At 37.6% G+C, this 26,457-nt stretch overlaps 1 protein-coding gene across 1 annotated transcript in view; it reads left to right on the forward strand.

Moving 5' to 3' along the window:
• Positions 1 to 7,065: 7,065 nt before the first annotated feature.
• LOC311286588 (sialoadhesin-like) overlaps positions 7,066 to 26,457 on the forward strand; it is a 43,044-nt gene continuing 23,652 nt past the window's right edge. The window contains exons 1-3 of the mRNA XM_084402819.1: positions 7,066 to 7,137; positions 7,437 to 7,513; positions 7,692 to 8,039. Of these exons, the coding sequence (XP_084258945.1) occupies positions 7,441 to 7,513; positions 7,692 to 8,039 (421 nt within the window). The 5' untranslated portion in view covers positions 7,066 to 7,137; positions 7,437 to 7,440. The remainder of the gene's footprint in view (positions 7,138 to 7,436; positions 7,514 to 7,691; positions 8,040 to 26,457) is intronic.

The raw sequence follows: 26,457 nt of genomic DNA on the forward strand, positions 1-26,457 counted from the left end.
TGGACTACTGAAAGTTCTACTTGCACACAGACATCAAGAATCAGCATATGAATCTCAACAATGGTGACATGCTTCATGGTGCAATGCATTCTGGGAGCCATGGATAAGTTTCGTATGATGAAATAAACAATAAACAAAAGAATAACATAATACTGTGAATAAACCTCACACATAATCAATGAGCTAAGCCACTATATGATGATTATACTCTTATCATCAATCAGCTTACAGCATCTGATTATATTTTCTCTTGCTGTTCTCGCCATAACAAACAGACACAGCTGCCAGAGAAAAACTAATGTTAAAAAGTCAAGAGCCTGACTAAAGCACACACTGATCGCCACAGTGGTAACATCAAATCAAACTATTACTTTCAAATAAGTAATCAACATCTAAACCTCTTCTTAATTATTTTCTGTAGATGTCTGACATAAATAAAGTCAGTCTGGTTAGTAATAAGTGAAGCTGGTAATGCTGTTTGTGGAGTTGTTTAATCAGATCTTGAGAGATGTAATGTATTTTATCTTCAGTTGATTTCATCCAAGGTTGTGGCTGGAAGTAGTTCTTGTGTTTCTCTTTCCTTCAGTGATTCTGCTTGTTAACAGCAGGTGTTCGTCAATAATGCACAATCATTATTCAATCACTTAATTATCTCATTACCGCCAACACTGATTCAGTGTTACATTAAACAGCCTGTACTGTGCACACTAAGCAGTGTTCATTTCATCTGGGCAAACCCATGTGGGGCCTACATGGAAACCGAGGACAAAACTGGCTGAGTCCCAGTTAGATAGCCCAGGTCAAACCCATTTGGGCCCCACATGGCTGTGCTGGCTGGGAGGATTTCCTATTAACATAATCTGCCTCATGTTCCCCTAGAGCAGTGGAGATTGGAGCAATAGACTGCATACATGTTGCAATGACTCTAGGGAATCATATCATAAGATTAGCAGAATAATAATAAAGATTTAAAATAAGTCTTAACATGTATTATATTGTATAGTACATTTGTGAAATTTGCTTTTTTTTTTTTTTAAATGTGTCCCCTATCAATATACCCAGTCAACACTTTGATCTCACAGTGATGTCACCATGTGGTCACACCGTCAGCAATCTGAGTTCACAGTGATCTAAAAGTGTAACCTCACAGCGCTCTCACTGTGTGCTCAAACTGTGACCACAATACCCACATAGCAACATTGTGTCGGCCCAGATCCGGCCCACATCTGGCACACGTGGAAAGATGATCTGGGGTGCGTTTCCCGAAAGCATCGTTGGCCAACTATGGTCGCAAGTTCCGTCGTTACCAATAGAGTTCAATGGACATTGCGATGAACTTGCGACCATAGTTGGCCAACGATGCTTTCGGGAAACGCACCCCTGGCCCACATGCAGCGTGGAATTACGGCACTTGGGTGGGCCACTCCTGTTTGCCAAATTTGGGCCACAAGCAGGCCATAGCAATGCCACATGTCAGCTAAGAGCAAAGAAATAAACCAGAACTGGGCCTTATCTGAGCCACAAAATCTGTGTATATTAAATATGAAATATCTCAGCCTGTTAACAAAAAGAATCACTGAAAGAAAGAAGAGAACAGAAAAAAGAGACGACCAGAAGCACAAGAACTACAACTGACTTCAGACACAGCCTCAGATGAAATCAACTGAAGAGAAAAGAAGACATTAAATCTGTGAAGATCTCAGCAGAGGAGGATTAAACAACTCCACAAACAGCATTACCAGCTTCACTTATTACTAACCAGACTGACTTTATTTCTGTCAGACGTCTGCAGAAGTTTTTATTGAGAATTAACAGAGGTTTAACTCTAATGTGTTTAATTTGAAGTCACCATAACAGTGATTAGTGTTTCCATTAGTTGGGCTCTTAACTCGTATTATATCTTTTATCTTTTTTTGGCCGCTGTGACAGTGTGTTTGTCAAACACATTTGCAGCAGCAAAGAAAGTTAAAGTGAAACGAGATCAGGTGATGATGGTTACCTGTTGATGGTTTTATAATCATCATGAAGTAACCTGTTTCACTGATGTAATTTGAATCTAACAATTGTGTTGTACCAATAATATATTCTCATCACAAACCCTGTGTTACTGCAGCGTGAGGTCCAACAATATTATAACAATCAGTTAGAAGATTTTAACAAACATGAGCACGAAAAATTACTGTTCGATAACAAACACAGACATCAATAATCAACGTATGAATCTCAACAATGGTGACAATCTAAAGTACCTTGCTGCAATGCATGCTGGGTACCATCATTGTACAAAACTCCCAGCATGCATTGCAACATGAATAAATTATGCAGCTGAATTGTCCTATTATTTTAATTCTAAATATGTGCTTTTATTTTTTGCTGTTGTTTTTTTTTTGTGACATTTAGTAGCTTTTCAGTGATGTTATGAATTAATCTGTTTATCTAAAAAAATATATATATATTGTCACCCTTGTTGAGATTCATGTGCTGATTTTTGATATCTCTGTGTGTCACGGTGGATTCATTTTTCATGTTCATTAAAATCTTCTAACTGATTGTTATAATATTGTTGGAACTCACGCTGCAGTAACACATGGTTTGTGATGAGAATATATTATTGGTACAACACAATTGTTAAGTTCAAATTACCTCAGTGAAACAGGTTATTTCATGATGATTATAAAACCATCAACAGATAACCATCATCACCTGATCTCGTTTCACTTTAGCTTTCTTTGCTGCTGCAAGTGTGTTTGACAAACACACTGTCACAGCTGCCAAAAAAGACAAAAGATATAACAAGAGTTAAGAGCCCAACTAATGGAAACACTAATCACTGTTATGGTGACTTCAAATGAAACACATTAGAGTTAAACACCTGTTAATTCTCAATAAAAACTTTTGTAGACGTCTGACAGAAATAAAGGCAGTCTGGTTAGTAATAAGTGAAGCTGGTAATGCTGTTTGTGGAGTTGTTTAATGAAGTTGGAGCCTGACATCAAATGTTTAGACGTCAACCTAATTTTCATTTTCAACTAAAATGTTCAAATCCAATAACATTTATAGCTGGGGTGACCTCATATTGTGGCCATAAAATGAGCACACAGCGAGTGCGCTGTGAGGTTACACTTTTAGCTCACTGTGAACTCACATTGTGGTCATATGGAGAGATCACTGTGAGATCAACGTGTTGACTGGGTATCTTACCGGCAATTTTATAAAAGCCCTCTTTTATGGACATGGTCGATAAATGTCCGGGGAACACTATTAATGAAACTATTCATGTACTCCTGCAGAGCGAGGTCCACCTTGCGAATGGTTTGACAAACCGTGTTTTCCCCTAGCTTCTGTGCGTCACCCACCGTGCAAGTATGTACCACTTGCAAAAAAACGCAACGCAATACCATTTGCGGTACAGTAAGTGCATGAATTCGACGTGTTAAATTCTTTATGTGCGGCTCAAGAGGTTTGCAAAGATAAGAAATTCCTTCCGCGGAAAATCTGTATCTTTCATACAAGTAACTATCAGGAAAGGCAAGGGGATTTTGTCTGGCTAAAAACTCTTTCTCTAAGAAGTGCTCGTCAAACAATTTGCGCTGAGATGTCCACAGGATTTGGAAGAAAAGGTGAAGTCATTGCAACAGACACTTGGAATAAGTTACGTCATCTATATGTTTCTTTGCTATCAGCTGATTGGTCAAACTTCAGTCTGAGATCTTGAATCCAGAACATAACCTGCCCCGGAGCAGGTTAGCCGTGCAGCGTAAGATACCATGGCAACGAACACCGATTAAAGCCGAGCTACTTTCATAGTACCTAAAACCCAGGGTTGGCGGAAACTAAACTGGAACATAGCTGGCTAGCCACCTAATCCGGCTTCATGGTACAGGCCCCTGATGTGAAGCAACAAAAGCCAATAGAACCCAGACAGCAACATAGTGTCGGCCCAGATCCGGTCCACATCTGGGCCGTGTGGAATCCAAGTGTACCAGATGTGGACCCATAATAATCAGCCATACTGTCTACACTGAAGAATCGTGACACGACAAATCTCCAACAGTAAACTGAAGCCCCGTTTTATTTCTGACAAGTACGTGCTACTCCTGACATGAAGGACAAATTATTTTAGCAATGGTCGCTTCGTCATGTCCAGTGTAGACAGTCTCAAGCTGGTGTAGACATGCTGTGGGAACACTAAAGACACAACAATCTGATGTTGCAAAAAGAAGAGAAATTGTTGTCCAGTGCAAAAGGTTTAATCTTGCTTGAGACTAATTCTTAGCATGCATGAGCAATGTGACCACAGTTCAGCAGTGCAACACCTCCATGCCACCCTGATCTTATCAGTCCTTTGGGTGTCGATGAGTCACTAAAACTGTTTCTGAGCAGCACTTAAGAATTGTTATTTTTGTACTAACCAAAGACTAAAACAAACTATTTTCAGAAGCTTTATTGCTAGTGTATGAAGTGGATGTGTGTATTTATATGTTTGTCTATAGAGCTGTGATGGTTCCTGTGGTCGTGAGCGCCAGCATAACTCTTCTTCTCTCTCTAATCTTTCTACTCTTGACTTCTGGTGAGTCACAGTTGTTATAGAGCTATAAGCTTTTTTATGTGTTTTTTAAAGAGTGCATTATTTATCTATTTTACGGTCCACCAATCAGAAACACACTCAAGTCTGTCAGTCATTTTAGCTGACATTGAGTTGGTTGACGCGTAGAAGACGGGGCTTTGGGAGAGTGTGTGGTTACGCTGACAAAATGGCTGAACTCACTTAAAGCGCCTGTGGATGTGTTCACTTTTCACAGTTCTGTGTCAGCGTAATCATTTATGCTTTTCTGCAACACCCTTCTGCAGGACTTTTCACACTTCTCTCACTGTGTGTCATCTCTCCAGCAACAAGTGATAAATATTATTTTAGCTGCATTTACACATAACTCATACTTGACCATTTATCTTCTTTGTATTTTGTGTTTCAAGGAGTTTTGGGAGAAAACTGGAGTGTGATTTATGAAACTAAATCAATATGTGCTCTCAAAGGATCCTCAGTAAACATGTCTTGCACATATAGATACTCTCAGCAGTATAATCTCACAGATACATTTTGGATCAAGAAACCAGATGTATGTCTAGGTCTGTGAACAACAGCAGTAAAGTGTTAGGGGAGTGGCCTGCATGTCTTTAACCTGAAAACCAGCCAATCAGAGAGCAGTTTGGCTGTTTAGCTTGGTCTCGTAAACCCCCTGCAGGAGGAAGCTGTAACTACATGATCTGACTGCATCTGACAGACAATTACACATTCATTAACCATGTATTCTAAACACATACTGCAAATATTGTATTATAGTATAGATGTTTTAGCAGAGTCCAATTCTTTTTGGAGGGCTCATGAAAATGGATGTATAGCTTTCTCAAGGTCCTGGTGTGAATCTAAAAAAGCTAAAATGGCTTACAATAACATTTAAAATTTACATCTAAACTGTGTTGTTTTGTGGCTGAAATGCAGTCATTAGTTGTTGCAATACCAGATTAATAAAAACATTTATGACATTTTTCTTTTCTTCAAGTCCAACTTAGGGAAAGTGAATCAGTGCAGTATACAAATTAGAGTAGAGTAAAGTAGACTAGTATGATCAACAGTGCCAATTTTCTTCATATTTAATTTAATTTTCTAAAATTATTCAAAAATAATGCTTTTTTGACTCAAAAAATGAGATGCCTACTCTCAGATACATGAGGCCTACGATTAATCAGATGCAAATAGAAATATAAAACCAGTCCTAATTGAAAGAGAACAAGTTGACAAAAAGATTGAATACAATATTGGGTGATAATATAGCATAACAAGTTTAAGCTATTTTTTATAGGCCGGTCATTTTTGACCGGGAACATCAAAGGTGTTATATAGGGTTTTGAACACCACACAAGGGTTAAATGTGTTTTTGCAAGCCTCCCTGTTACTGATATCATCCAATTAATTATATAATAAGCAGATTTTACAGTCACTCAGTTGGTTTTGAGTCTGAATGAAATGTTTGTTTTGTTTTTGTTTCTCACTGTCTTTGGCCTCATAAGTGGACTTAGATGATCTTAGTTCAATTTCCATTACGTTGAAACTGCTTAAACAAGTCAGTGTGTTTGATAAGCATTTGCACTGTTTTTGTCAAACATGTCCAAGAGTCAGATGTAAAAGCTGCTGTAATGGCAGTAAAGTGCACTGGATCTTTTTGACCACTAGATGACAGTAAAGTCAATGGAAGTGCAGGAAAGATTTGAGTAATGGATGTAATTCCTCTATTTTGAGAGGCTGTTCACTGCAGAGTCGTGGGTGGAGAGAGAAGTCCAGCTCTTCTCTCTGGATGTAATTTGGGTGTAATGGGTGGAGCGAGACGGTCCAACAACACCCTAACCGACCCATAACTCTCTCCCTCCACCCATTAGATCCACTGAGGAGGAGCTGGACGTCATTTGGCTCTGCAGTGAACATCACTGCTCCATTATTAGGAGTTATTAAATAGATCCATCAGTGATGTATTGTTTATGAAGACCATTAAAACTATTTCTCCTGTATCTGTCGTCGGTCTGGTCTCTGAGTGCTTGTGTCGTCTGTCAGAAACTGGCATTGACCCACTTAAACTCAGTGTAGTTGCTGATGGTTATGACTGTGTGTGTGTGTGTGTGTGTGTGTGTCGGTGTGTGTGTGTGTGTGTGTGTGTGTGTGTGTGTGTGTGTGTGTGTGTGTGTCGTCCAGCGCTTTGTGTTAAACAGAGTCTGTGTCAGAAAGAGGAAGTGAAACTAAGAGCTGTAAAGATGCTGTTCAGACGCTCCTGCAGACATGATGAGCATCTTTACACTGTTCTTTCTCAAAGCAAACATCTTTCACATATTCTCTCACAAAGATCTGACAATACTGAGCTCTACTGAGATACATGTAAAGCTTATGTGTGTTTGACATCTGAGACGTTAACTTTCTTCTCCAGTTGTTCTTGTGTAGTTGAGATGACGGTCACTCATAACCAGGAAGAGGAAGACCAACATTTAGCTGAACTTGATAAAGTGTGAAAACTGCAGCGTTTGACGCCTTAAACTGCGGATGTTTCCCTCATTTGGCCGTCGACACTGAAACATTGACACTTCAGAGCGGTAAGACCATTTTACTGTTATTTAAAATAGTTCAGTAGAGCTACGATTGATGTTTGTAAAACTGTTTTAGGTGAATGTTGATTTGATGAAGTGATTTAAACTCCAGAAGCTCAATATCTGTTGTAGATTCATGTGTAAATATTGTGTGAAGCTCTTTAGACACACGAGGCCTGACATGAGAAACATCATCAGTTCACATCAAGCCTTCAATGAGCCGTGAATTATTAATCATCATGTGCTTTATCAATAGAGTTTGTGATGATGTATATAGATGATGCTCATAATGTCATAATTGTCAGTTTTATGATTGCAGAAGTCACTATGGTGTCGTCTCTCATAAAGTCTCTTCCTCTGATCGTAGTGATCATGACTGCGGGTGAGTCTTCAGTTTCACTCTCTATACTGATATTTTAACAAAAGATGATTGAGCTCTTCACACTTATAAACAGACATGAGTGTTTTACTGTCAGCTAACATAAAAATGATCAAAAGTGAAAAGATATTTGTTGTATAAACACCTGAAAGTCTCTTCATTCCTCATTTCTGTGTTTCAGGGGTTGATGGTCTGCAGGATTGGGGAGTGAATTACAGCCCTTCATATGTTTGTGCATTAAAGGGATCAACAGTGAAAATATCCTGTACTTTAACATATCCTTATGGTTATAAGCTTCAAACAGCTTTCTGGACCAAAACTGTTGTAAATGAAGGAGAACCACCTAACTTTTGTTCAGATCCACAGAAGAGAGCAGGGATTCAGTGTAACAGAGAAGATAAAGACACTTCCAGCATCACTTTGACGGCTGTAACAGAAGCTGATAAACACATCTACTACTGCAGATTTACTACAGATAAAGAGGAGGGAAAATGGACGGGGATTCCTGGAGTTCAGCTTGACGTCACAGGTAAAACTACTGAACTCTCAGAAATAGACCACAGAAACATACAAACACACACATCACACACTTTCTTATGTTTCTGAATCTGCCAGATGACCTTTATTTGTTGGAACACAAAAGGCAGTGTTTCCCACAGATTAGAAAGCAATTTGTGGTGGCGGGGGCGGGGCGGGGCGGGGGGTGTTCCTTTATTAATAATTCGTTACACAGAACTTTATTATATTAAATATTAATCAAAAATGATTCACACCTTCACCAAATCCAAACATTCAGTGTAAGAGTAAAAAAATGACATAACATTATTTATAGTAAGTTTATTTGAGTTATTTAGCTTATTTAGAGTTTTGACCTCGACAACCCAACTGCATTTACCGCAAACAGTCTAAACTAAAAGATTGTTTTGGTAATTGTTCTACACATTGTTATAGATAACCTGAAAATACAGTAGTTTATTAAGGTTATTAAGGTTTATCTTGCTAACACTTGCTAACACCAAAATGGGGTAAGCACACTTACATTCTCATTTTAAGAGGTGTTAAATGTGGTTTGATTTGTTTACATTAGTTAATGTATTATGCTAACTAATGCCTATTTCGCACTACACAACTTTAAACGTCGGCAGTCAACGTCAGTCAAGATGTTGGAGTCTTGAAGTCGTTGTGGTGTTCACACTATTCTGCAACAGGGGGTTACACACCACACGAGCTGACAACAACTCTGTCACCCAACGACTCTATCCGGTCCCAAAACCACATTATGTCACGAAAACATGCGCAAGAAATATATATATATAATATATATATATATATATATATATATATATATATATATATATATATATATAGGCTACATATATACACACACATATATATATATATATATATAATACCATATTCCATTAAAACAGTAATATACCGTAGAAAACAAAACTAGCCTACAGGAATATACTGTGAATTAACAGTGCTCAAAGTCGACAATAAGAGGTTGTTTTCCCAATCACACCCTATACCCTCATTCACTATTCCCTACATTAGTTCACTAATATAGTCCCCTTGAATGTAAAGAAGTGAGTGAATTGAGACACTGATGAACACCTGATAAGCAGAATCACTGAAGGACAGAGAAACAAGAACAGAAAAAAGAGAAACAGAAAAACTACAACTGACTTCCAGCAATACTGAGTGTGAAACCAGTTTACAAACCAGTTTACGATTATTTCTTTCATACATGTACAAAAGTTCTTGTTGAGAATTAACAGAGATATAGTTAATAATAAAATGTGTTGTCACCATGATGGAGATCAGTATTTGCTTTAGTTGGTCTCTTGTCCCTTGACTTCTTACCTTTATCTCTCTCTGACTGCTGTAACAGTGAGTTTATAAAACACATTTGTTAAGGCAAGAAAGAGTCAAGAGGAAGATAATCAGGTGTTCTTATTCTTTTGTGATGATGTCACAATCATCTTGGACATGTCTGATTTTCAGATTTTTACTGTATATATTCATAGAAATCATGGGTATGTCATATTTGGCATAAATCTGTCTATCTACAAAATTAAAACAATATTTCTGTAATCAGGTCATCTGAAAAATATCATAATCATATAATGCATTCAATTTTATTTCACTCCTGCTTGACTCAGACACACACAGACATCAACAATCAGCATATGAATCTCAACAATGGTGAAAAGTTTAATGTCGCAATGCATGCTGGGTTCCAGGATAATATAAAACTCCCAGCATGCACTGCTGCATGAATAATAAAAAAAAGAAATATTGCCACCATTGTTGAGATTAATGTGCTAAATTGTGATATCTCTGTGTTTCTAAAACATAGTGGAGCTTTATTTTTGGTTTATGCATGATGTGTTTAAAAAAATGAGTCATTGCAATTTATTGCTGTAGTTTCACAGTGGTGCTAATGTAACACTTTTGATTGAGGATAAAACTCTGAATGAATAAGAATTAATTCCTTAGTGAATGAACAGGCAATATGATGATTTTGTCACCATAAGCATTACAACCGCAATCATTCATAAACTGTGTGCGCACAAGTGTGACTTGCAAAAACACAGCTCAAGCAGCAACGGAAAAATTAATGTTTTAGCATCAGCATCCCAACTAAAGCAAGCACTGATCTCTATAATGGTAACTTCAAACAAACATTTTCAATTAAACATCTCAATAACAACTTCTGTATGACAGAAATAAAGTCATACTGGTTAATAATAAGTGTAATAATGTGTAATGGCTGGAAGTCAGTCGTAGTTATTGTGTTTCTCTATTTTCTGTTCTTGTGTTTCTCTTTTCTTCATTGATTCTGCTTGTTAACAGCAGGTGTTCATCACTAATGCTCAACAATCACTTACATATTCCCTTAATTATCTCACTGCACTGTCTCAATGTTACTTTTACTCTTTGTAGTGTGGATTTCCCTGTGGGGTTGAAAGGGTTAACAGTGTAAGATAAAAAGACACACCCACAAAATGTATTTTAACGGTAATAAACTGTAAGTTATAAAACAGGTTTATACTGGCAACACTGTTGCCAGTAGTTTACTGTAAAATAAATTTTTTGGGTCACCATTGTGCAGAAGAGTAGAGCCTGTGCTTCAGTCCAGGAGAAGATCTACAAACATTGATGATATGCTGCATGTTGCTTTATTTAACAGGCGGTGACTGTGTAGTTGTTGGTCCAGTGGAAATCTTGTTATGTACAATAGTTTTTTAGTGGTCTCAAATGAAAGAAGTTCACAGTTTTACTTTGCTCACATTATTAATGCATTATAAATTTTAGTTAATACATTTAAATGACAGTTGGTCAATTTAAGGCAGTCGGTTTCTGCAAGTGTAATTAGTTAACTCGAATTAGAATTTAGTGCATTTTTACAGAAACAAACTAGACTACAGTAAAGAACTGTACAATTAACAGTATTTTACTGGCAACAGTGTTGCCAGTATTTTACTGTAAAAAAACCCGGTAAGGTCTAACAGTGTGAGTAAAACATTATAATGAAAAAGCAGCTGCCGGCCTGTTGTGGTTTGGCAACGATGGTTACAAATACAAAAGGCTTTTTTGTAATGTCATAAAAAGCTGATCAATGGCTGTTGTTCGTCGTGACACGTGACACCACAGGCATATCGAGTCGGCCGACAGCTCCAGATATTTGGCATGCTAGATATTTGTCTGGCGTCGGCGACGCAATGCTGTAGAAGTGCAGTTTATTAATAGTTAATGTTAACTGATCTATAACTAGAGTTTAATAAATGGAACCTTATTGTAAAGTGTTACCGATTAGTTATACACCGAATCGTTATACGATTCAGTGTTGGACAGATCAGGGGCCTCATTTATAAAGCTTTCGTACGCACAAAACGGGGCTGAAAACATGCGTACCCCAGTTCCTGCGCAAAAGGTGGGATTTATAAAGAAAAACTTGACGGGAAAATTTGCGCACCTGCACGCAAACTCTGACCCATGCGTACGAACGTTTTGGAGATGGAGCACTTTGGCGACACCGATGGTGAGCTGGAGTTAAATGTATTTTTGGTCACTTTTATACAGAAAATCTAAAGAAAATTAAACATATACAGAAAGATTATACAAATACAATTTCACTCACCTAGCCTGTCACTTGAAGCAAATATCCATTCCTTCTTAAATGTCCGCGGCAGCGAGCGTGTTGAGCCGTTTAGTGAAACTGACGCAAATAACAGTTTAAATAAATAAAATACTTCTGATATAAACATTTATATTAAATATGCCATTCAAATTAATGGAGTTAAACACTTAAACATGAAATCATTATTGAAGTTACAACATTTTTTAAAATTCAATCATTAGAAATATTTGTTGTGGATGCGATTGTTTTTGAACACTTTTCCCGTGGCGTGCTTTAATGTTTTAACCACAGAGATAATTGCTTATCATGATAATACCAGATTGTCTGAGAAAATAGTTTCGTGCAAATAATGCCCAAGGCCTATCTGTTTCCATTACAAATATAAATCAATTAAAAATACAATTCGGCCAGTGGAAAAGATTGAGAAAAACTTTCTCTGAAATGTATTTTACACTATTTGATTTATGTAGGCTATTCAAAAACAAGGCAAGGATAGACAACTACTTGATTTGTATTAATGTAATGTTTCTTGTACCGTTTATATCATTTGCATATGATTATTCATCCATGTGATAACGTTTAAGTTATCACGTGGATGAATAATCATATGCAAATGATATGTAGATGAGGATCTGCATAGTAAAACTAGGCATTGTAAGCTCCATATATGGTTATTTCGGGTGGAGACGCATGTACGCACAATCTTCTGCTGACTGGGATTTATAAAGTGAATTCTGCGCAGGTTCTGGCGTACGCACGGTTTTATAAGTCTGAATATTTTTTTTGCGTACGCCATTTTTGGCTTTCGGGCGCACGTACACTTTTAGTAAGGTTCCTACGCACAGTTTTATAAATGAGGCCCCAGTTGTTTTAACCATTCATTAAATGGAATCGGTTCAAATGAGTCATTAGTTCGCGAATCGGACGTGTCAAAACTTGTACGCGTTGTGTGATTATTCCGGCAGTTAGGACATCGCACAAGATTTGTCAACACAGAAAACATTTCATCTTTGGATAGGTTTTGTTTTGTTTATTGAAAGTGTTTTTTATGTCAGCTGAATGGGCGGAACGCTTTTCAGAGAAGATAAGGCAACGTAATTTTTATTTTATTTCTTTTGCACAATTCACACCCAGCGGTAATTCAGGGAAAAAATATCCGAATGCTCCATGTGAAACTTCGGTCTTCCGATCTTTTACCATTGTGTCAATTCTCAATTGATTTTGATTCATATGCTAGAGCAGGGGTTTTCAAATTGGGTGAATGTGAGCCTCCCCTTAGAGTAAGTAAGGACAGCCGAGCCCCCCCTTCCCCAAAATCCCGTCCGCCTGCCCTACCCCACACACGCCTCTGCAGTAAATGCCATCTTTTGTGTGTTCCAGGCAATGATGAGTTTCAATAACAACTGATAAAATGTAAATATTATTTTATTTCCACAACTTTCTTAAAAGTGCATTCATAAACGATTCTTTGCAACAGAAAATAATTTTCCAACTTCATGCAGGCCTAATTGAGGCTACTTTATAATCACTGAACATCAGTAGGCCTAACCACAAGTCAACTAAACATGCTTAACATGTGCAATCGGTGCCAAAGCTACCGCTGACGACACCTGTGTCTGGGCTTTAAGCGCACATTTTGAAGGAGATGCACTTCATCTCGAACAAAATCAGCAGTGGTGGAAAGAGTACTGAAAAAACATACTCAGGTAAAAGTAGGCTACCATTACATGTCAAAATAATGTAGTGTGAGTAGAGTAAAAAGTACTTGTCCAAAAAACTACTTGACTAAGAGTAAAAAAGTAGCTTATTTAAAGGTACTCATGAGTACACAGCAAAAACTCCAGTGTTAAATTAACACTCCTCATATAAGGGTCAAGAGCCCAACTAAAGCAAACACCCATCACCATAATGGTGGCTTACAATTTGAGATTTTCTCCTTCAGTGATTCTGCTTGTTAACATCAGGTGTCTTCAATAATGATCATTAATCACTCAATGAATCACTTAATTATCTCATTAACTTTAACACTCTTGAGTGTTAATTTAACACTCATATTTTAACACTTTACACTCTTGAGTGTGGACTCATATACACTCCCAGGAGTGTTAATTTAACCCTGGAGTTTTTGCTGTGTAGTGAGTAGTGAGTACTGAGCTGCAGATTCTACCCCCTGATAATAAACACTGTACACTATAATTTATATATTAAATGAGAATCACTAATATTATCAGATTACCTCACCTAATGAACTGAAAAAGGCTAAGATAGTAGGCTAACACTAATTACACTGTAATTCCATGCCATTAAATATGTTACAATCTAAACGTAAATGCACATTGTTGTAGAAGGGTGGCATCATCCCTTACATTTTACACGGCTACATTTACTCACATTGTAATGCTGATAATATCATTTTTAAGGAAAATTGTGCATTAAATAGGCAAGTTATATCCGGGAAACTAAAGAAACAAACAAACACACACACAAATGCATGTCTCTTTGTAGTCTCGGCGAAGCTGTTTTATCAGCAGCATCCACACACAAAAAAACAGTTGAACATGAAAAACGTTTTTGCGCAAGTGGACTTGACAAATGAAGATGGATTGTATGAAATGGATCAATAAAAAAATAAATAAAAACAGCTGTAGTTTATTAACGAGCTGTAGTCACGCACTGACAGAAACGGAGAGTTAACGCCATGGTTCATAAGGAGCACTGATACATTATGAACTGGTCACGCAACACTACGTGGGAACGGATTGCGAAAGCGTGGGCACGGTTTATGAATTTGAAAAAACTGAAGGAACGGTTAACAAGTCTGAGAGCGCGTATTAGAAACTCGTGGGTACGGTTTATTAATCCGTGGGCACGATTTGTTAAACCGAGAGAACAGTTTGAGAATTCGTGAGTAGGCTACTGTTTATAAACTGAGTGGACGGATTGCAAAACCGTCGCCACGGATCGTTTTTTTACTCACACAGGTGACTTCCCGGGCTCCGTATCCTCCCTTAATGCTGACTTCTGTTGACTTGGGACAAGGAAACGACGCATTTTAAAGCTAATACTCGCACACACAATTACCGATATCAATAGAGCTGCAAAGTAATTTTTTCTTTGCGTGTCGCGCCTCCCCTGCGCCTCACCTATTGTAAACCGCTGTGCTAGAGGGAGCGAGAGAGAGCAAGACAGTTCCCAGCAAACACATTTACGTTGTGGCAACGTCTGTGGCACGTTGCATTTCTGCTATGGCATTAATGGCAACGTCGCTGTCTACGTGCTCGCAACATTGTAACAACATAGAATTGTAAGACGTGACAGGGCTGTAGCAATGTTGCTATGCAACATTCAGCAACTGAGAGATAACCTTCTGACAATAATTTTTTTTTATGCTAGATAGGCCTATAGATATCCCCCATTTAGCATGTTGTGTTTTGTGGTTAATTTTTAATTAGTCATATGTTCTAAAATTATATACTTTTTAAATATTGTTTATCCTTATTATTATTTATGGGCCTAACAGTAAATTCATTATAATCAACACCTGCAAGTGTACACTTTGAAGAGTAAAAATGACATAGAAGGTTATTCAACTTTATTAAAACTGCATATGGTTATCAAATTGCACTTCCAAAAGTCATACATTTGTGAGAAATCTGGCAAAGAAACGAATGAGACGACAAATCAAAGGAAAAAAATATAGCTGCAAGCAGCAATACGGGGCCAAGCCACTGTAGCACAGTAGGGCTGTAGCGCAATGCAGAGCCAGAAGAGCAAAAACAGCAGACATAGAATGTACACGAAGAACTGATGGGTTCAGAAGTACAGATGAAATCAAAATGAACAGAAGTTCTGATTAGAACAAACACATAATGTAGAAAAAAACACACACTTATTTCTAATCCCAGTGTAAGAAACATTAGTACAGCTCTTACCCAGATAATAAAGGAGCTCAAATGACAATTTATACACAATTTCAAAGTCGCCCCACACTGGTCTCGAACCCACGACCAGATTGGTTCGGGATTCATGACGCATGGTTGAACAGATTGCGCCACCCAGAGGACATGTTTTACAAAGCTGCAGAGGAGAGGTTTCAGTGTAAGAATAAGCAGACAAAATACATGTTAACGAGATTAGCATGTTAAGCTAGCTTAATGCTAATGTAGCTTATGGTTATCCTGATAGCTGAAGAGCCACATTAGAAAGAATGGCATCTGGTTAGCATGCTAACCAATTATTATGCTAAGTTAACTAGCATAAGGCAAAAAATGCAGGCTAGGTCAACTTTGAAGATGAATATCTCGGGAACGGTAGCGAAAATCAAAATTCTGTTCACTCACTTCTGTGCGGCTTGGTCCAAAGAACATTTGATCAAAATTTGGGCAAAATTGAGCAAAATCTGAAGGAGGAGTAGCGAAAAAACTGTTTTTCATTTGCTCCAATATGGCGGACAGTCACATTGTTGGAAAATGACAAATAAGATGTCGTCGGAACCGGCATAAGCCAAAGAACGTAATGACATAAAGAAATCAAAATTTGAACAATGTTTTCAAGAGTTATAAGTGTTTTTGCAAAAGACCTTATATCTCTAGAACACTAGGTGGCGCTGTGCTCAATCTTCTCATAGACCTTCAGGACATTGTGTCGATGATCCATACTAAATTTTGTGAAGCTATATCAAATAGTTTAAAAGTTATTGCAAATTATGACAAAATTCAAAATGGCGGACACGTGGTTCATCCGATCTTGAATAATTCAGTATCCACGGATTCGGCATGATGCAAGGAATCCATAGATACCAGATTTATGATTTTCTGACAAACTGTTCAAAAGTTATTGGCCAAAATAGCAATTTTCCAGATCTCATGACCCGTAGGTGGCGCTGTTCCCAACTTTGGCATGGAACCTCAGATCATGCTTCTCATGAAGTGTACCAATTTTCGTTTCGATTGATCAAAGTTTGGCCGAGATACAGCCTCTTAGCCGATTTTGGGTGGACCTTGTTAAGTTTGCGACATCGTAACTTTTGAACAGAAATGAATAAAAAAAAATCTGTTACTCACTTCTGTGCGGCTCAGTCCAATGATCGTTTGAGCAAATTTTGGAGAAAATTGGACAAATTTTGAAGGAGGAGTAGCGAAAAAACTGAATACTGTACTTTTCAAAATGGCCACTACTGTAATGGGCGGAGTCTTAATGTAAGGTATTGGTTGTGATCACGATGATGAGAGGAATCAGATGTACTAAGTTTCATGTCTCTAGATCACAGGGTTCAGAAGTTATAACCATTTAAATGTTGAAATTTTGAACTGGTGGTGGCGCTATAGAGTTGGTCCTAGAGGCTCAAAAATTGGTCCAATTACTATTCATTAGCATCACTAGAAGTGTACCAAATTTCATCATTTTCCTATGTACGGTTCATAGGGCTGCCATAGACTTCCATTTACGGAATAATAATAATAAGAAAACTAACAGATACAATAGGGGCTATCCCCTTCGGGGCTTGGCCCCTAATAATCAGGTGTGCGAGCAGTTACAACAAATTTTTTTCTCTGTGCGTTTCCAAAAATATATAATAATAATAAATAAAAAAACATTAACGTGAAACAAGTAGGCGTTTTGTTAACAGGCAGAACTTCTGCGGCTAGACCGTATGAGACCGGTCGACCGGTTGTGATGTATTCTTATCAAAACTATGAGCGCGAAGCTAGAATTACCAATATTTGAATACTTTAATGTAAACTCTATTCCTGCAAAATGGCGGTTATTAATAATTATGGCTGAAAAAAATATTTTATCATTATTAAATCAATATTTATATTGATCAGCTCTATAAAATCGACTTTTATTTTATTTTAGATGTATTGAGGGTCATTTGTTTTGTGTGGATATATTAATGCATGCATTACATTCATTAAAATGATTAATTTTACCATTGTAAATAGCCGAGGGTAACAGTTGCTTCACGACCAATTTCAACTGACACCAGGGGGCAAAATGCGACAATCGAATGCGAATGTTGTGTGCAGTGGAAAGGCGGCATGAGTGAGAATCAGCAGTCCGACATTACTGTTTACTTCTGTATCAGCTAGTATTACAATGTCTGTGCCTAAAAAACATTATAAATGTTCTGTTGCTGCTGGATGTACCACCGAACATACGAGTGTCCATAGACTCCCAGCATCCGAGTCACTGGACACTGTGGATTTTCATTTTGACGGAAATATGCCGAAGAACGTCTGTAAAATGTTATATATTTGCACAAATCATTTTACACATGACTGCTTCATCAACGAGGGCCAGTACATCGCTGGATTTGAACACTCTTCTGAAAGGAGGCGGAGCAGAAGCTCATTTGCATTGAAAGGGACACACAAAATCTGTGCATTTTTGCTCACACCCAAATAGGGGCAAATTTGACAAGCTATAATAAAAAATATGGGTGGTATTTTGAGCTGAAACTTAACAGACACATTCTGAGGACACAGGAGATTCATATTACATCATGTGAAAATGGGCATAATAGGTCACCTTTAAAAAAGTAATCCTTCCCTCGTGTCAAATTGACCCCCATAGGAATGAATGGAATGCGAGGAATGCTTCAGTACACACAGAAAAACCTAAAAATGCTCCAAATTCAAACAAAAAATGCTTAAACTTTACCAATTTTGTTTTTGTTTTTAATAATGTCTACATGTGTATCTGAATGCATCCTGAAGAAAAACGGACTTTGGGACCCAGAGGAACAGCTCATTTGCTCCAAATAGTGCTATAAGGCCATCTAGCGGCAAGAGTCATGAAATATCATGTCAAGTCACCTTCATTTATATAACGCTTTTAACAATGTAGATGGTTTCAAAGCAGCTTTACAGTGATAATAGAAAATGACAGTAACAGAGATTGTTTTGGCTTTACATCAGCTCTAGAATAAAGTTACTGTCCAGCTAAAGTTAGTTTTGATTGGTTCACTTCCGTTGCAATGATCATTATTAATTTAGGGGGCGCTAACACGACACCGTTATAACAGAAACCCATTAAAGGAGAACTCCGGTCAATTTTAACATTGAGCTCATTTTTTTGTACATTTGGAGTGCTGTCAGTACAGAGAACAACGACAAAAATCGGTGTTGCCTACACCGTGTTATCCTCGTTTTAAAATTTGCACCCTGTTGACTTCAATGGGGCAAGTTTTAAACCTGCTTTTAGCCTCTTTACATCCTTGATGTGTCATTACAAGTGCACAGGTCATGTGAGTGATTCCTTCTGAGTGAACGCGGGTGAATCTGACTGCAGTAGATGTGAAAGATATATATAAAAAATGATGTTTATTCAGCCAGCGCACATACCTGTATTTACATCCTGTTTTCGGTCGAAGTCCACAGTAATCAATTGTCGAGTTCACGCGCATAGGTTTAGTACTGTAGCGTTTATACGCCCACGTATAAATATTATTAATTATTATTCATAAAGGAATATGACCAATAATTAATATTTTAATTATTTTGAATTATTTTCAGAATTTACTGTAGCAGAATCAATAGTATGATCATTTTATCAGTTCATCCAATGAACAGAAAGCATAAACAAGTATTAACTCTAATATCTTCCTGGCCAAGAAAGAATTAATCCCCAGCTAACAATAAATTACGAAGTAAATTAAGGGTAAAAGCATAGGTAACTTAAATCGAAGTTCAAGACAATAAATCTGATAAGCACACACGAGTAATCTCTTTTAAATACACACAATACTTTATTGATTATATAGGCTACTAACACATAAGCTAATATCTAACACAAACACACGCACACACACACACACATACACATTCATACGCGTTGCAGAAAGGAATAGAGTGAGGAAAGAGTGGGTTTAAGAGTGAAAGGATGAAATCTCACGATTCCATATACACTTAGACATGACCTGAACGAACCATCAATCATTAATTTAACCCTTCTATCGTTTTAGGCAGGTTATTAAAGTTATAAATACACCAGTTAAGATTTTAGCCTGCATGGAGGTACTTGCTTGTCTTCTGCGTTCCTTTTGGAATTCCCTTTGTAGCGTAAGAAGGGGGTTTCCCTTGGTTCGTCCGTCGGCTGGCCTCCTCGTGCTTGGATAAATGTCTGTGGCGTTCCAGTCACGTGGTGTGCTGGAGCTGCTGAATGAAAAGTCTTTGAAGTTGAAAGTGTTCATTTGCAGCCGTGAATCGTTGTCCGAAGCTTTGCCGCAAAACTTAACTTATAACCGAGACTTTCAATCGGAAAGGGAAAATAACACAAAGAAAGAAATGAAATGAGATATGGAGAGTAGTTAGATGACTGGAAATGAATCTAACCCATCTGATCTTAATTTGGGTTGGTCTGCTCTTCAGTTACATGGTTACAAGTCTTGCTTTAGATCTTCATCTTTTTCTGCATTTGTTGAGAGTTCTTCTTCAGAGCGAGAACCGAGAGAGAGCACCGAGAGAGAGCTTCGAGAGCAGCGAGAGAGAGAGATTTGTTTTTGGGTCTAAGGTTTTAACTAAAATTTGTCCCCCCTTCTGAAGAGAGTGGACCAATTAGACACTGGCTTTGTTTTCAAAGTCATAAATCATGTATTCCCTGGGGGTTCTCTATTTAATGACCAGATGCAACAGTTTAGGCATGATTTCTAATTATCAGAATATGAACATTTTTACACACACTGTTAGACCTAACCGGGTTTTTTTACAGTAAAATACTGGCAACACTGTTGCCAGTAAAATACTGTTAATTGTACAGTTCTTTACTGTAGTCTACAGTATGTTACTGTAAAAATGCACTAAAACTCGAGTTAACTAATTACACTTGCAGAAACCGACTGCCTTAAATTGACCAACTGTCATTTAAATGTATTAACTAAAATTTATAATGCATTAATAATGTGAGCAAAGTATTACTGTGAACTTCTTTCATTTGAGACCACTAAAAAACTATTGAACATAAAGAGATTTCCACTGGACCAGCAACTACACAGTCACCGCCTGTTAAATAAAGCAACATGCAGCAAATCATCAATGTTTGTAGATCTTCTCCTGGACTGAAGCACAGGCTCTACTCTTCTGCACAATGGTGACCCAAAACAATTATTTTACAGTAAACTACTGGCAACAGTGTTGCCAGTATAAAACAGTTTTATAACTTACAGTTTATTACTGTTAAAATACATTTTGTGGGTGTGACTTTTTATCTTACACTGTTAACCCTTTCAACCCCACAGGAAATCCACACTACAATGAGTAAAAAGTAACATTGAGACAGTGTTGCAGTGAGATAATTAAGGGAATATGTAAGTGATTGTTGAGCATTAGTGATGAACACCTGCTGTTAACAAGCAGAATCACTGAAGAAAAGAGAAACACAAGAACAGAAAATAGAGAAACACAATAACTACGACTGACTTCCAGCCATTACACATTATTACACTTATTATTAACCAGTATGACTTTATTTCTGTCATACAGAAGTTGTTATTGAAAATGTTTGTTTGAAGTTACCATTATAGAGATCAGTGTTTGCTTTAGTTGGGATGCTGATGCTAAAACATTCATTTTTCTTTTGCTACTGTGTTTTTGTAAGTCACACTTGTGCACACACAGTTTATGAATGATTGCGGTTGTAATGCTTATGGTGACAAAATCATCATATTGCCTGTTCATTCACTAAGGAATTAATTCTTATTCATTCAGAGTTTTATCCTCAATCAAAAGTGTTACATTAGCACCACTGTGAAACTACAGCAATAAATTGCAATGACTCATTTTTTTAAACACATCATGCATAAACCAAAAATAAAGCTCCACTATGTTTTAGAAACACAGAGATATCACAATTTAGCACATTAATCTCAACAATGGTGGCAATATTTCTTTTTTTTATTATTCATGCAGCAGTGCATGCTGGGAGTTTTATATTATCTTGGAACCCAGCATGCATTGCGACATGAAACTTTTCACCATTGTTGAGATTCATGTGCTGATTGTTGATGTCTGTGTGTGTCTGAGTCAAGCAGGAGTAAAATAAAATTGAATGCACTATATGATTGTTAATTTTCAGAAGACATGATTACAGAAATTTTGATTTCATTTTGTAGATACAGAGATTTATGCTAAATATGACATACCCATAATTTCAATGAATATATACAGGAAAAATCTGAAAATCAGATAATCCAAGATGACTGTGACATCATCACTAAAGAATAAAAACACCTTATAAACTACCTCTTGACTTTTTCTTGCCATAACAAATGTGTTTTATAAACTCACTGTTACAGCAGTCAGAGAGAGATGAAAGGTAAGAAGTTAAGGGACAAGAGACCAACTAAAGCAAATACTGATCTCCATTATGGTGACAACAAATTTTATTATTAACTAAATCTTTGTTAATTCTCAACAAGAACTTTTGTACATGTATGAAAGAAATAATCGTAAACTGGTTTGTAAACTGGTTTCACACTCAGTGTTGCTGGAAGTCAATTGTAGTTTTTGTGTTTCTCTTTTTTCTGTTCTTGTTTCTCTGTCCTTCAGTGATTCTGCTTATCAGGTGTTCATCAGTTTCTCAATTCACTCACTTCTTTTCATTCACTCTGTCAAGTGGACTATATTAGTGAACTAATGTAGGGAATAGTGAATGAGGGTATAGGGTGTGATTGGGAAAACAGCCTCTGAGTGTCGATTTTGAGCACTGTTCATTTACAGTATATTCCTGTAGGCTATTTTTGTTTTCTACAGTATATTACTGTTTTAATGGAAAATGGTATGATACTGTCTGAATTACGCCTTTTTTTACAGCAAGGGCTAACAGTGCAGATTAAATTTCAGTCATCTTGCTAGTTGTGTTCGTAAGATAGCATTGATATGAAACAGTACACACTTCACACATTCACTCCTTCTAATAGTTAATATAATAACTATTACCTGAATTAAATGGGATCAAAACATATTATCTTATTAAAATATGCATATAAGTGGTGGAAACAACCCAGGATTAGGTAGTTGCATGATTGTTTGATCATGAGTCCATTGAAAATTGTTCTTGAATGATTTTATGTATAGTCATTGATAAGAATCAGTTCTCTGGTGAAGAGACAGAACTCTGTTTGTTCAGAGGTCTTAAGGAGGAGGTGTTCAGGAATGTTGTCGGGGGTTTCAGTAACATCTGCTGGTGTCGATTCTTCTTTTAAAAACCTTAAATTGACAAGCTTTTCCGTTAGTTGGGTCATTAGAAGGGTCTTTTGCAGACTCTGTGGCACCGGGATGGGTGACTTATGGCTCTGGTCTTGGTGATTTGACTCTGGAATGTGCGGACACTGTCTTTATCTTAACCAGTCCGTTGGCCACAAAGCTAGCCATTGACCAGTTATGTGTTAGTGCCGGGGGCTCCTTCAATTAGTCAGACCGGTGATGATCATGAGACGTTCTGAACAAATCTTCCCCCCTCAGTCATCGAGAAGTAGAGAATTTGAATTAATATTAAAAAAGAAGATTAGTTGGTGGTTGCTTTCTACCCATTGTCGCTACAGTACCTATGATCACGCGCGTGAACTCGACAATCGACTACTGTCGACTATATATTGACTATATATTGTTCTCTGTACTGACAGCACTCCAAATGTACAAAAAAATGAGCTCAATGTTAAAATTGACCGGAGTTCTCCTTTAACGCACTCCGGCCCGCTCATCTGCACAAAACACTGCCTGAGGCTCAAGAACGCAAAGCCTTGAAAATTTTTTGGGGAAAAAAGTTTATCTCTGAGCATACCTCAAAAGCACAAACCCATGAAAACGCAGACGGCTTGCACATGCACCTCAAGTGTTCAGTTCGTCGTCGAATATACCTCGTGTCTTGCCCTGCCTATTCCGAGTTTGCCTTGTCTAGTTACTGGTCTTTTATAAGAGAAGGGAATGTCGTAGGTTGGAATCATTTACGGCCATAGTACCATAATATTTAATAGTAATATTGAGTGATATTGTATATTATCTATGGCAGCAGAAAACAGGGCTTCTAGTCGTTTTCACGGATCTGTGTGAATGGGGTTCGTTTTGACAATGATGTCGTCTGTACGTGGAAAACTCAAAGGAAAAACGTCTCAGTTTTAAGCATATCGTTGTCATGTAAACGTACCCTTAGTTTCCTCAGTTCTGTGTTTCGTGTCATCAATATTAAATGTGGTTGTTAAATTTCTCCTCCTATTTATTCTCCATCGTTGTGCGATCATGATCAAGATGAAAATAAATGTGTTGATTTAATGCAATAACTAATTCAGAGGACCTTTAGTCATTACTTAAATATATATATATATATGAAATAAAAAAAATCAAGTTCTGAGATACTGTTAGACTTTTTACTTGTAATTGTTATTTTATTGAGCTTGGATGACACACAAATTATGCCTATTGATTAAATATACTATCATGAGTTCTGGTAATGTAAAAAACAATTTGAAGACGTGTGGGGCGAATTAACGGCCCACAGTTTCCGCGTGCATGTTCAAGGCCAGAGGAGTGTGGCCACAGCTGAAACTCGCTGAAGCGTAATGTGGTGAATGGTAAGTAATTTTATGCTTACACATAGTCGCATTCGCTCAGGATTCTGTTGGTGATAGCCTACTGTAACGGAATACCGAAATCTGGAAGTCCTTACTCTGAAATTTGAGCAGTGTTGATAGTCTGTGTGCCGCATAGACAGTAAAAGAAATGGACACAGCGACCCCATTGGAACTCAATTGAGACAAGTGAAGCCCATTTTTAGCGATTTCTTAGCACTTCCTTTCCTGACGCGCAGACTCAAACCGAGCAAAGCGTTACACGGACCACGTGAGCAACCCGTCTGTCTTCTAGTAGCTGTGCCAAGAAAAATCTGAATCATTCCCTTCCGAAACTTGCAGAGACGGAGAGTGTGAGTAGGAGCTGTCCATGAGCTTGGAGCAGGAGCAACTTTTGCTAGGTATTCTGATTAATTATATTGTCATTTTGCCTCCACGTCCCCCCGATTGCCCGCGAGCTTCTCCTCCTGTCCATACGGTAATCTCTCTACTGTGCGACAGAGAGTCGCGTGGTTATGACGCAATCGTTAGCCTACTTTTACAAAAACTGCTTCTACGGGGCCATAACATAAGCTACAAGGTAATGGAGCATTTTATACATTGTCGTGTTTCTTTAGAAATAAATAATGGAGTCTTTAAACGCCTCAGATGTAAAGTTATTCGCTGTCAAAGTGACGCCAAAATGAATGGGAGTCAATGGGATGCTAACTGCAGGTGAAGTTCTGCTACAAGATGGCGGCACGCGGCCGACTTCAACTTCCGGTCGACTTCCTTCCCCCCTGGTGTGCCGAGGTAAAGTTAGCTAGTAGCTGTAGCCTGTCACTGATTGAGTAGCTACACTATTTGTTCAGATACTTTGCTTAAAACTAGTCGGAGTTATGTAGGGCCCTATGAATTCCGTTTTATTTTTTCCTAAATTTCGTTTTATTTATTTTTCCAAAGTTCGTTTTTATTGTTTACAACTGTGACAGGCGCCCGCGCATGTTACTGAGAGAAGGAGCAGAGAGAGAGAGAGAGAGAGAGAGAGAGCCCCTCCTCCGGCCGCGCGCGCACACAGTCTTCAAACTGTCTTGCTCTCCCTCCCTCGCGCATATTAATCAAAATTGATATTACCATCAAAATCAATAGAGAATTGACACGATGGTCGGAAGACCGAAGTTTCACGTGAAGCATTCGGAGATTTTTTTCCCCTGAGTTACCGCTGGGTGTGAATTGTACTAAAATACGTTGCCTCTTCTCTGAAAAGTGTTCGGCACATTCAGCTGACACAAACCACACTTTAAATAAACGAACAAAAACTATCCAGTGATGAAATGTTTTCTGCACTGTAAAACCTAACAGTAATATTAACTAAATACAATTGAGTTCACAGCACTCAAATATCACCGAAACTTGAATGACTGAAACAGAACTCAAACTGAATGAGTTATAGAACATTTCTAGATCCCAGAATGATAATTGTATAATTAAGTGATTAATTAAGTGATGATTGAGCATTAGTGATGAGCACCTGCTGTTAACAAGCAGAATCACTGAAGGAAAGAGAAACACAAGAACTACAACCTGACTTCAGCCACAGCTAAATCAACTGGAGATAAAAGAAGACATTAAATATCTCAAGATCTCAGCAGAGGAGGATTAAACAACTCCACAAACAGCATTACCAGCTTCACTTATTACTAACCAGACTGACTTTATTACTGCCATTCGTCTACAGAAGTTCTTATTAGAATTAACAAAGGTTTAGAAGTTGATGATTTGAGTTTCATTTAAGGTCACCATGATGGAGATCAGCGTTTGCTTTAGTTGGGCTCTTGACCCTTGACTTTTGCACTTAAGATTTTCTTTGGCTGCTATAATCGAGTGTTTATAAAACATATTTGTTATGGCACAAAAGGCAAGGAAAAGTCTGATCGGGTGTTGATGGTGCAGGATTAATGATGACAATCATCATTTAGTGACTTGATGCACTGATTTCATTCAGAGTCTGATCTCTGATTAAAAGGGCAACATATTAGTTTCACTCAAAACTGTTATTCTACAGCATATAAGAGCTAGCCATGTTGTGACCATCAAATAATATGAAGGATTTTACAAATAGTTGTGCACAAAAAGTTTCACAGAAAAGGTATTGCATTACTAAGACTCACACAGACATCAAGAATCAGCATATGAATCTCAACAATGGTGACCATTAAAAAATTATTCATTCTGCAATGCATGCTGGGTACTAGC

Source organism: Rutilus rutilus (genome assembly GCF_951802725.1).
Source record: "Rutilus rutilus genome assembly, chromosome: 2".
NCBI classification, from domain to species: Eukaryota; Metazoa; Chordata; class Actinopteri; order Cypriniformes; family Leuciscidae; genus Rutilus; species Rutilus rutilus.